Source organism: Lagenorhynchus albirostris, chromosome 2, assembly GCF_949774975.1.
Source record: "Lagenorhynchus albirostris chromosome 2, mLagAlb1.1, whole genome shotgun sequence".
NCBI lineage: Eukaryota > Metazoa > Chordata > Mammalia > Artiodactyla > Delphinidae > Lagenorhynchus > Lagenorhynchus albirostris.
Window position 1 is genome coordinate 1,691,602 of NC_083096.1, and position 12,197 is coordinate 1,703,798.

The window sequence follows — 12,197 nt, forward strand, 5'->3', positions numbered from 1 at the left end:
TGGAAAATAAAGTCTCTGCATAAGATAATTTCTTATACCTCAATTCAAATGCTAGACAACATGTTTAAAGGGCTCTCATTATAATATATTTTGAAAGATGTAGGAAATATACTTTAGGTCTTAGTATATAACAAACACAAACACACAAGTGTTTGGAGAAAAAAAACTCTAAAAGCCTGTTCAAGAAGTTTAAAGAATTAATCCGTGTTAATGTTTCTTCTTCCTTCACAAAATAACCATATGTACAACTTATAATTCCTGGAATGTAATTTTAGAGGCTGGTCTTACTACAAGTCATTATAAGGCTGATATATTGAAAACTGTTTTCCTGTTTCATATATTTTATCAAACAAAGACAAACCCATTATTTTTTGCCAAAAGGATGTCAGAAGCTGAGCTCTAGTCATTAACAAATTTTCCTAAACACCGTCATCCAATTAACCTTCATTTTGCACTGCTACTTACTTGGTATTTATGGAAAGGCTTTCTACGGTACAGTTAAGATCACCAAAAACTAATTTGATGAACACACTCTTAACGCTTCCCCAAACAGCACACACATATGAACACAGGGTCTCACAAAGGCGCCTTTTTTTCTTAAGAACATGTACCTTTTGGCCTCCTGAAGCTTCCACTGTGTGGTGGTCTTTCAATTTCTGTGTTTGTTCCATTATGTCTTTCAAATGTTCATTTACCTTAAAATATAAAAACATTAATTTGAATTTATAGGCAAATATAACAGTAAACTAACATGTACCTTAAAATGCCTGTGTTCAGATCTCTGATGTCAAATACCAGTACCACGCAAATGAACAGAATTCCATTTTCCCAACCAGAAAAAAGTATTTTACAGGTGTTCTGTTTGAAATTCTAAAATTCATGACTTTACCAAATACTTGTTGAGTACCTAGTACATGTCAGGTACTAGCTGGAGTGCTAGGGGGAAAAAAAGGTACTCGATAACTTCTGTTTTAATGCTTGGGAAACAATAAAACTTTTTTCAGTAAAAAGTTTACAATCTCTTTTAGGACTGCTAAGTGAAAATTATTTTCCTCAAAAACACTCGGAATCAAACTCTTTTTTTTTTTTTTAAATGTCTTCCTTGTCTTTTATTCTTTTCTTTAAAATAAATTTATTTATTTATTTATTTTTGGCTGCGTTGGGTCTTCGTTGCTGCACGTGGGCTTTCTCTAGTTGTGGCGAGCAGGGGCTACTCTTCATTGCGGTGAGCAGGCTTCTCATCGCAGTGGCTTCTCTTGTCGCAGAGCACGGGCTCTAAGTGCCCAGCCTTCGGTAGTTGTGGCACGTGGGCTCAGTAGTTGTGGCTTGGGGGCTCTAGAGCGCTGGCTCAGTAGCTGTGGCGCGTAGTCTCAGTGGCTCCGCGGCATGTGGGATCTCTGAGCCGGACCAGGGCTCGAACCCGTGTCCCCTGCATTGGCAGGCGGATTCTTAACCACTGCGCCACCAGGGAAGCCCTGAATCAAATTCTTAGGCTGTGATCTCATAGGCATGTCCCTGGATCATGAGTAGGTTTTAGTGCGGTCATAAGGCCACAGTTCAAATACATGAAAAAATTTTGCATATGGGAACTTCTTAGGGAGAAGAAGTTATCTTCTTCAGTTATCTTCCCTGACTTATCTATCAGATTGTTCAAACAGCCCATAATTCAAGATGATTAAGAGACACTCTGTCTAGTGCAAAAGTATTTCTTCAGAATAGTTTAGACAAGTTTGGATTCTGAGTCACTGATTTTAAGGTCAGTCCAGTAATAATAAGCAAATGTTCAAGTTAATTAATAATGGCATTCTGGAAACTCTGAATGGTATTATCAACCACTGTAACTCTAAACTAAATCAATAATTTTCTAACCTCTTCTGCTGCTTAAAATTCAGTTCAGTGCCTAAGAAAAAAAGACTGAAGAATTTGAATTTATGATAAATTTAACTAACAGTTACGATACACTCCGAGGCGTTAGAAGGAATTTAACCAACACACAGATTCATCTTGGGTTGCACTGCCAAGTAGGCTGCCGTGCTCTAAGATCTCAGGGCACCGACTTGGCAATGTAAAACACTCTTCCGAAGAGACAGCAGAAGCAGAAGCGACCCGGCTCTGACTCAAGACCCCCACTCACAAGCCACGACCTTAATTTCCTGATACCTGAGCCTTCGTTGCCAGCTGGAATAAAACCTACTTCACAAGAGGTTTGGAGACGATGGCCCTAAGACGGTCCCCAATGATCCCCCTGAGTGTGGGCAGGGCCTATTATTTGCTCCTACCCAACAGAATACAGCTAAGGGGATGGGATACCACTTTGGCGCTTACGCCTCGCACACTAAGCCCCACTCTCTCCTGCTGGCTTCGAGGAAGCACGCAGCCATCCCTCGAGCTGCCCTACAGAGAGGCCTGCATGGTAAGGAGCTGGGGGCAGCCTCCGGCCAGCAGCCAGTGAGGAACCGAGGCTCTCCGTCCAACTGCTGGACCTAAGCCCTGCCAACAACCACGTGGGCTTGGAGTGGACCCTCCACACCCAAACTTTCCAATAAGACCCCAGGCCTGGGCAACACCTTGACCCAACCTTGTGACAGACCCTGAAGGTGGAGCATGCAGGTAAGCAAGGTCTGGATCCCTGACCCACAGAAACTGGTAATCCTGAGATGATTATAATAAGTGAGTAAATAACTGAGCTACCAGAAGTTTTAAGCAGTTAAGTTTGTGGTAATTATTACAGCAAAACAACTAATACAGAGAATAAAAGAGATAATGTATAAAATGTACCAAGTAAAGTGCATAATACAGAGCACAGACCCCATAAATAGAAACTACTGCCCTTACTTAGAAACAATACACCCCCAATGTAATTCCAGATATTACATGTCTGTAAGGGCTTTAACAAATCCTACTCAAAATACTTTAAGTTGATGTAATGGCATAAATCATCCAAAATACCAAACTCATGATTATAAGCAAATTTTACATGTTGATAATTCATTAACTTTATAATAGGGAAACTACACGGAAAGTACAAGACCTGGTCACTTCAAGTTATTTAACCTACCTGGGTACACAAGACAGATAAATGAGATAATTAGCTTAGTAATTCTTAAGCCAGTTCCCAGATGCTGGTTAGAAAGTTCTAGCACTAAAGTTGAGTCATGACATTCTTTGCGCAACTCACGGATAAAAGTTAAAGACGTGTGTGTATCAGAGAGCCCATCACGACTTGGAGGCAGTTCACCACTGGAACGAGCGCTGAGGACCAGTGAACTAGAGAACATACAACGAACAGCCGGCGCTGGCATATGAATTAAAAATAAATGTGCTAAAACGTCACATGCATTTTTAAATATCCATTAATTTAAAAATGGACACTAGCTTTTATTTAATTTTTTCATTTAAAAATACAAAATAGTCCTGTGTATCCTTGCCTTGATGTAAGTCTAAAGTCAGTCAATACTTTTTCCTTCCTCCTGAATAATACAAAAACCTTAGAAAGGCTTTAATTCAAATCACCTCCTCTCACCCCTCATGTTACTTTAACCTAGCAACATAGTTCTTCCTTTTTAAGGGCCTCAGAAATAGGCACGATGATGATTTTTTAATAACACTTGCTTAGATTTACCCATGTGCACACCAACCCCCCTTTTTATCATTGCTTCCTACACCCCACCTCTTCCTCTAGGTTCCCCTTCTTTCTTCCTGAAGTACAACCTTTCAGTACTTCTTTCTGCAAAGGTCTGAATGATAGACCACCTCTGTCTGAACAAATCTCGATCACAACTTTAGTCCTGGGCCAAAGTACAGAACTCTAGGTTCGTCGTTATTTTTCTTCGGCACTTCGATGATCTTGCTGCACTGTCTTCTGGCTCAACTATTACTGCTGAGATGTCTACTATCGCGTTCCTTTGAGAGAGACTGTCTTTTATCTGTGGATTCTGCAGTTTCATTGCTATATATGTAGGCGTGGATTTATTTTAATTTCTCCTGCTTCAAACTCACGATGGTTCCTGAATTTGAACGTCTATGCCTTTCATCTATTGTAAAACATTTTCATCCATTGTCTCTTCAATTATTCTCTCCCCAGCCTACCCACTCCCTGTTAACTCCTTTTGGAATTCCAATCGGGCCTCTAGGCAAGTCTGTTAACCTCAATGTCATCTATCCCATCTCATCTCTCTGGGCTGATTCTGGGTAATTTCTTCTCGTTAATTAACTCCCCTCTTCAACTATGTCTAATCTTCTGTTTAATCTTTTTTTTTCAACGACTAAAATTGTCAATTTCTAAAGTTATATTTTATTCTTTTTCCAATATACCCTCCACGCTGCCTTATTCTTTCCTATGGCCTTTATTCCGTGTTTTATTTTCAGCCACTCAAGCATTTATTTTTGTCTTTTCAGACTGCTCTGCTCTCTGCAGCTCCGGCGTGTGGGCCTTGTTTGTCAGGTTTGCTGACTCTCCCGTGTACGTGACGGCATCTTCATCATTTCCTAAACGCTTGTTGTTGGTACTTTTGCATCTGTGAGAAGAGTGTCCCTCCCCCACTGCTGGGGACTCCCACGGTTTGGGTGTAGAAGTGACCTTCAGAGCAACTTTACCTCTGCTGGTCTGCCAGGTGCCAGGAAGATACCACTGGCCTGGCACTGGGCTTTCTGGTCATCTGTCGCCCCCCACCCCACGCTCAGTCCAGGAGGCCTCCTCCCCAGACCTGGAGGGAGATGCAAAGTCAGCCCAAGACTACCCGACAGGCTGCATCTTCTCGCCAGGGGGTGGTTTAGAACCTGCACCTCAGAGTAGTTCAGAGTAGCTTTTTCTCGCTGGTTCCACCAGCCCCGGCGTCGGCGTCTGTTCTCTGGGTGTGACGTCACCTTCCGCTCTCCTTCTGGCTCTTATTTTGCCTCATCCTGACCTAGTTGCCTTTTCTTCTGGATAATACAAGTATAAAAAAAAAAAAAAAGCTACCATAGAAAAATGGGAATTACATGGCAACTCACGGATAAAAATTAAAGATGTAAAAAAAAAAAAAAAAGATGTAAAAAAAAAAAAATTAAAGATGTGTGTGTACTGAACTGGTTCCAATCATGACCTGTGAGCCTGAGAACCACCCTCCTGGGGGAGACCTTCTGGGGGAAGGTTCCTTTGCTGATAGCAGCGCCCAGAAGACCCTACTCTCGTCTTTGCCGGACACCGTTATGACTGCACGTGTACGACCTCTGGAATCACCGCAGCCATCGTAAAACCATGCGTGGAAGTAGCCCCGTGGCAGAGCTGGAGCCCCTGCGTTACTGATGACACTAACACCGACAAGGCCCACCTCCAGGTGGCACTTAAGAGCAAAGACATCGCGGCTGGTGTGCTCGTTTCCACTGAGGGCGCGAGCTCTTGGTGGGTCTCCACAGAGGTCACGGTTCCAACTTCCCGTAACCGGCAAAACCCACGGCCTCCTCTGGCATCCAGCGACTCTCGAGCCCCGGCAGAGGCTCCACGGCCCCTGAGAGGCCACCAACGCCTGCAGCCCCACTTTGTTTCTGGCACCCGACAGTTTCCTTTTCTGTCTCTGATGCTCAGCTCTGTAGCATAAACCTTTCCAACTGCATTTTATCAAACACGTCCAGGAGTCTGTAACAGGAAGGGCTACCGCTGAATGTGACACGCTGCCAAAATAACTAAAATGTTCTGTCCCGGCAACATGTGTTACAAGGCGTCATAACGTCCATGCATCTTGAAGCATTTTGATGGATTTACCAATTATGGGGGGGGAGGGGTTGCTAGGGCCCAAACCTGGGAAAGTTTATAACTTTTTCTGGGTTTTTGGTTTGGTCCTTTTTCTTAGCATTTTCTTTTCTTTTCTTTTCTTTTTTTTTAAGTTAAAAAAGAAACACTTTCAAATTCAATATCAGGTAGTTGTAACTGATCTGTCAGTTTGGAAATATCTTCATGATTTTTTAAATAGTCCTTATCTGATTCTCTCCACAAAGCAAATTGGTCACACGTGAACGTTCTGAACCACTATTCCTTCACTTACTCATCCACACAGTCAACAGCGACTTACTGAACTCCGGACGTTATATTAAGAGGCTACAGGGACACAATGGTGCATAAATACAGTCTAGTCCCCGTCCTCACGGAACAAGGGAGACGGAACAAAAAAAGAGGGTGAAAAACTCCCCCCCACAAAAGCAATTTGTAAGGAGTGGTACAAATCAATAAAGAGGTGAGTAGAAAATCACAGGAGTGGGGAGACCTATCTTGGCAGGAACGCTGTCCCAGCGGCGGCCTCTGAAGCGGCAGCCACGACACAGAGAGGAGGATGAAAGACAAGCAAAGGCCCTGTGGTGGGAAGGCCTGGTGTGTTCGAGGGAGTGAAAGAGAACAGGAAGGCTGAACCCAAGGGGGGCTACAGATGGAACTAGAGAGAGGTAGGGCCGAGTAACAGAAGGCGCCTGTATTCACAACTCTTGTGTACCCTGCCTGACTTAGCCATTGCAATCTTGTCCTCTGTGATCTTGCTTTTTTTAAGTTTAAGCTCATTTATAGTCAACAATGCAGATAACTATTCTAGCCATGTAATTCCCATTTTTCTATGGTAGCTTTTTTTTTTTTTTTTAATACTTGTATTATCCAGAAGAAAAGGCAACTAGGTCAGGATGAGGCAAAATAAGAGCCAGAAGGAGAGCGGAAGGTGACGTCACACCCAGAGAACAGACGCCGACGCCGGGGCTGGTGGAACCAGCGAGAAAAAGCTACTCTGAGCTACTCTGAGGTGCAGGTTCAATCAACTGGTTCCAATCATGACCTGAAAACTGAAGAGGACACGGCTGCCTAAAGGTGCTGGATGTTCCGAATCAGGTGATCTCCTTATTTTCCGTAGACTCCCAAAGTTCTACAGTGCCAAGCCTGATTCTGTGGCTTAAACGCCCTCTTCCATGTATTAAACACCATCGCTTTGCCAAACACGGCACTAGTCCAGGCACCTACCACTAAAAAAAGAAAGATGGGCACAGTACCTGTCCTCACATCGATTATTCTAGTTTGTTCAAAGGATTAAACTCTGAAAAGTGCTATAAAGGAAACAGAGCATCACAGTAGAAAATAAGACTTGCCAGGTGCCTACTTTGGACAGGCTGCGAAGGAGAGCGCCATCCAAGCTGAGAAATGATAGCGCAGAGGCACCGAGCCGCACAGAAGGCTGGGCGATGGGCCACCCAGGAACGGGAAGCATCGCCTCCAAAGGGCCAGAGGTGAGCCCCGCAGCTGGGATGAAGGTCCTGACCTGGGTCGGGCTGGGGGGTACTTTGCCGGCACTGGTCCACTTGACATTTTCAGTGTAAGATGTGAACTCAGCATGATCCGAGTGGCCTGAAAGCAACACCCTGGGGGTCCTGGCTCTGGTCCTGCTGAGGCAGCAGGTGTCACCCGGAGCTTCCCAGGGACACGGAGGAGAGCTCTGGACACGACGGCAGGACCGGGAGGGGGAGCCGCTGGAGGAGGAGCGCGCCGAGTGCGGTCGGCCTGCGTGGCTCTGCCCTCAACCCACGCGAGGCTGAGTGGCTGGACTCGAGCAGGGAGCTGCAGCCCCGGTGGCTTGAGGAGCAAAGGGGTCAGTCACCGGCGTGGCTGGGTACCAAGGAGGAGCAGCCTGGCCGGAAGGACTCGTTCATGGAGGGGACCCCAACCCACACGGAAACTGCCACAGATCCTTGGCTGGCCTGCACTGTGCTAGCAGGAAGGGGCCCCGGGGCCCGGGGAGGGGACAACTGCTGGGACCCCGGCAGGGCGGTGGCGTGGCGCTCGGGCTTGGGGAACGCCCGGCGGTCCCGAGGCTTCCCAAGGCTCACGTGTGAATTCGAGACGCGGACAGAAAAGCAGCCACTGGATTGGTCCAAATGGGAGCCTGCAGCGGCCTCAGCAGCGACTTCAGGGTGGGAGTGGGGGAGGGGATGGAGAGGTTCTTGTACAGAGAAACAGGGTCTGAGGTGGATGGGGAAGCTTTGTTTATCGAGATGGGAGACAGCAGACCAGCCTTACTCTTAGAGGACGACCTGACAGGGAGGGAGTCGGGTGGCGGAGGAGCGTGAGTGTGGCCCACAGACCAGCGCTGGGACATTACCAGGAGCTTCTCAGAAGCGCAGACTCTCCACCCCAGCCCAGACCTACAAGCTCCCAGGAGATTCTTTTTTTTTTGCAGTACGCAGGCCTCTCACTGCTGTGGCCTCTCCCGTTGTGGAGCACAGGCTCCGGACGCGCAGGCTCAGCGGCCATGGCTCACGGGCCCAGCCGCTCCGCGGCATGTGGGATCTTCCCGGACCGGGGCACGAACCCGCGTCCCCTGCATCGGCAGGCGGACCCTCAACCACTGCGCCACCAGGGAAGCCAAAGGTGAACGTTTTTAATAGTGGGGGTGTGAGAGTGAGGGAAAAGAGTTAATCAAGAATGGAAGGTCTGCGGTGGGTCGTGAAGGCCACGTGGTTTCTGACGATGAGTGGGTCCAGGATAGGACCGTGATCCCTACAGCTAACGAGTGGAGGGCAGAGTGCCACACGGGCCTTTGACACTGACGCCGATACTACAGACCACAATGGCAGGTGCAGGAGTCTTCACACTTAGCTTCTTGTTACAAGCCCCACGCAAGCACTCAGCGGAGGACACCTGAAGATGCAACTGCTTTTCAATCCGTTCGGGTCTGTCTTGCTCACAGATAAGGTTTGATTTCTCTGGGGTTACAGTTGTAAACGAAAGAGAATCAAGAGGAATTAACTATTCAAATTGGCAAAGGGAGCGACAAATCGACAATTGAAGCATCTTCAGAGCACAAATAAGTAATCACAGCTCTATAAAAATTTCCAAGAGGAGGAATCTACAATCTATATAGTCTTATGCAAGTCAGCCAAGCAAACCTAAAAATCATCTAGTTGGAAATGAGAAACTTATTTCATTCCTGGATGTAAAAAACACTTACTGAGCGCTTGCAGCGTATAGTTCGTTCCCTACTTGGAGGGCTCTGAATTTTCTAATCATCTAATATGAACCAGATTAATCATTAAATGTAACTACAGATATTGTGGAATACATAAAATCTATTTCCATCATTTTAACAGTATATATACATTTTTAAGTCTAAAGGGAATGGGAAATTTCAAGTAAGATCGCACAACTTTCGTTTTCACTTTGATTTCAAACAAAAAGAGTAATGGAACCTGTCTTAGTCCGTTCAGGCTGCTACAACAAAAATACCACAGACTGGGTGGTCCGTAAGCAACAGAAATGTATTTCTCAGAGTTCTGGAGGCTGGGAAGTCCGAGATCAAGGCGCCAGCAGACTGCGTCTGGTGAGTCCGCTTTGTCACACGGCAGAAGCGGCGAGGGAGCTCTCTGGGGTCTCTTGATAAAGACAGTGGCACAGGTCCCACGTGTGAGGGCCAGGCCCTCACGACCTAGCCACCTCCTGACACCACCACATTGGGGCTTATGACTTCAACACATGAACTGGGGGGCAGGGGGACACAAACATTCAGTGTGCAGCAGAGTGAGGATGTGTGATGTTTTCTGGTTCTGAGACTTTTTTTTTTACCCGAGGGAGCATATCCCTACCTTATTTATCCAGTACATGACGGCATCCTCGATGTCATAGGGCAGTTCTGTGGCTTGGAAGAAAGCCGAGTACTGCTGAGCACACGCGGCCACCTTCTCCACACTGACCATCTCCACGGTGTAAGCCATCATGAGGGTGTCCATCATGGCCAGGTGAGCGCTCTGGAAACAGAAACCGAGAACAACCGTCAGAAACTGCTGCTTCTATATGTTTACACATTAATATTTCCTTATGAACAGGAGCAGAACTCAAGGCTATGGAAGACGAGCCTTGGTGAGAAAGCACAAATGGTCCAGGCCAGAGGCGAGCTGACGGAACCCAAGTCATCTATCACTCAGATACTTCCTGAGGATCTATGCTCAAGACACTCGTCATCTCCTGCTCAGAGCACGCTCCTTTTCCTCTTGTCCTGCCTTCGAAAATGTCGCGGTCATCGGCTCGGCAACGCAACTTCAAACTTCAGAGCAGTCTCTGAGTAAGTGCTCTCCTCACTCCTCTCCTCCACGTGGTAGAAATGTACACATGCTACTTGTAAGCTGTCTCTCAAGGCTACCCTCCTGGTCTGGTGGCTCCGCTCCCATTCCCCTGAACAAGGCAAAAATCCTGAGTTTCCTGTGGCTCCAACTTCTTCCTCACGCTCTGCATCCAGCACAGGACGTCTAGTCTTTCCTTTGTGGCTGCTTTTTGGGAGGGGTGGTTTCAAACAGAAACGTTATGTGGGGGGAGGGGGGTGTTTCTTAACATTTCCCAACATTACAAAGTATCTAAAGTCGAAAGTACCCTCTCCCCCTCCTGTTTCCCAAGCAGCGTCTACGGTTTGGTACGTATTCTTACCAAAAATGTAATTTTGGTAAGAATTTACACTGCTTCCTATTCTTTGGCGTCACAAACAACGCTACAACCTTGTGTGTCTCCAGGGACGATTCTCCACCGTGGGGCTACTGGGCCCGAGAGCAACCGCATGCTAAGTTTTGATGAATAATCACTTATCTGCTCTCTAGAAAGGCTGTAGCAACTTTCACATCCCCCAAGAACGTTAGCAAGGGTGCTTGTTTCCCCACGCTGTTTGCCAACATTAGACATCATTCCCTTTTTATCACCTGTATCGGTCTGAAGGTTAAAAACCCCACTCTTGTTCAGGCTTTGCATTGCTCTGATTGAGGACGGGCATCTTTTGTACGTTGGGCAATTATTTGTATTTTTTCCTTGGAAAACTGCTTGCTCATGTCTTTGGCCTACTTTTCTCTTAGGTATACTCACCTTTCTTTATTTCTTGATTTGTAAGGGCTCATTATTTATTAGGTACATTAGCTCTGGACCATTCAGGTAGCAAATACTTTTTCCTAGCCTGTCTTTGGACTTTCAACTTTATTCGGAATGTATTATGCTGTAGAGAAGTTCTAAGTATTTACTCTGTAAAACCTGTTAATCTTAACGTTCTCCTTCACGACTTTGGAATTTCTCCCAAGTTTACAAGAGGCTCCCCCCGCACACCCCCAAGAATATAGAAATAGTAGCCTCTACTTTTTCTGTTATTGATACTTTAAATCCACGTGGAATTTATTTTTGAAGATGTTATCAACTAGGGACTAGTTATTTTTCCACATCAGAGACGTCATCACACCAGAGACGTCATCACATCACGCTCCCCTAAAGTCTACCTTATCTTCTATATAATAAAGTCTAAGGCCCCTCCCCATCAATCCAGTTTTACAACCCGCATTTCCTTCCCCCAATCTACATTCCATTTAGAACGGCCTCAGAAGAGTGTCTGCTGCTCCCCAAACCTGTCGCCAGGCTTCAAGTTCCCATGCCCTCACCTGCTGTCGCCGCCTCACACTGCAGACTAAGTCCTGTTGTTGGTCTGACTGTCACCCTCTTTCCGACCCCCTTTCCAATCAAGATGGATCATTCTTCCTACAGAGTGAGTGTACTATTTATACTTGCATGAAATCCTTTTCTTCTTCGAGTTTTATTGCGATGTAACTGAAATGCTGCGCTGTGTGAGTTGAAGACTGGACATACAGATATTGTGAAACGATGAGCACAAAAGGTTTAGTGACATGTGCACTGAATTCTGACTTCATTATCTGAAGCAGGGCACGGAAAACAGTATCTGTAAGAAGCTCCCCGGATGAGGCTAACGAGAAGCTGGCTGAGGATCACAGACTGTCTTGCTGCAGGACAGGCACCATCTCGCTGGTGAGACAGCGAGACCCCAAGGGCAAGGGCACTGTCTGAGCATCTTCGCACTCCTACACCTCACACGGTGACTGACAGCGAGCACGGGCTAAAGGAAGGAAAGGAGCTGGCCTACTGCTCACTGTAGAGGGCGAAGAGCTAGCTTGACTCTGGAGGCTGAGGAAGTGGGTTCTGACTTGGAGGTGGTGGGCCAGCGTACTGAAAGCTTAGCGGCGTTTACAGGAAGGCAGGTGCTCTGTCTGAAGCGGTGCTGTGCTGAGGGCTTTATTAACGTACGAGCTCTTCCAGTTCCAATCTTTGCGGAAGTGAGGCTGGAGATAATATACATTTGTTATAACCCTTAAAGCTCTGAAGGGAGCATCGTTTATGTTTTTAATGTGAGGAAGCTGAAGCTCCAGAAATTAAA

General features: G+C 46.3%; 1 protein-coding gene across 4 annotated transcripts in view; it reads right to left on the reverse strand.

Moving 5' to 3' along the window:
• CAMSAP2 (calmodulin regulated spectrin associated protein family member 2) overlaps positions 1 to 12,197 on the reverse strand; it is a 98,680-nt gene that overhangs the window by 32,897 nt on the left and 53,586 nt on the right. For 3 of the 4 annotated variants that reach the window (XM_060126660.1, XM_060126652.1, XM_060126675.1), the window contains exons 3-4: positions 9,589 to 9,750; positions 612 to 695 (exon numbers count right to left, since the gene is read on the reverse strand). In XM_060126660.1, the coding sequence (XP_059982643.1) occupies positions 612 to 695; positions 9,589 to 9,750 (246 nt within the window). The remainder of the gene's footprint in view (positions 1 to 611; positions 696 to 9,588; positions 9,751 to 12,197) is intronic. The other variant, XM_060126665.1, reaches the window with a different exon arrangement.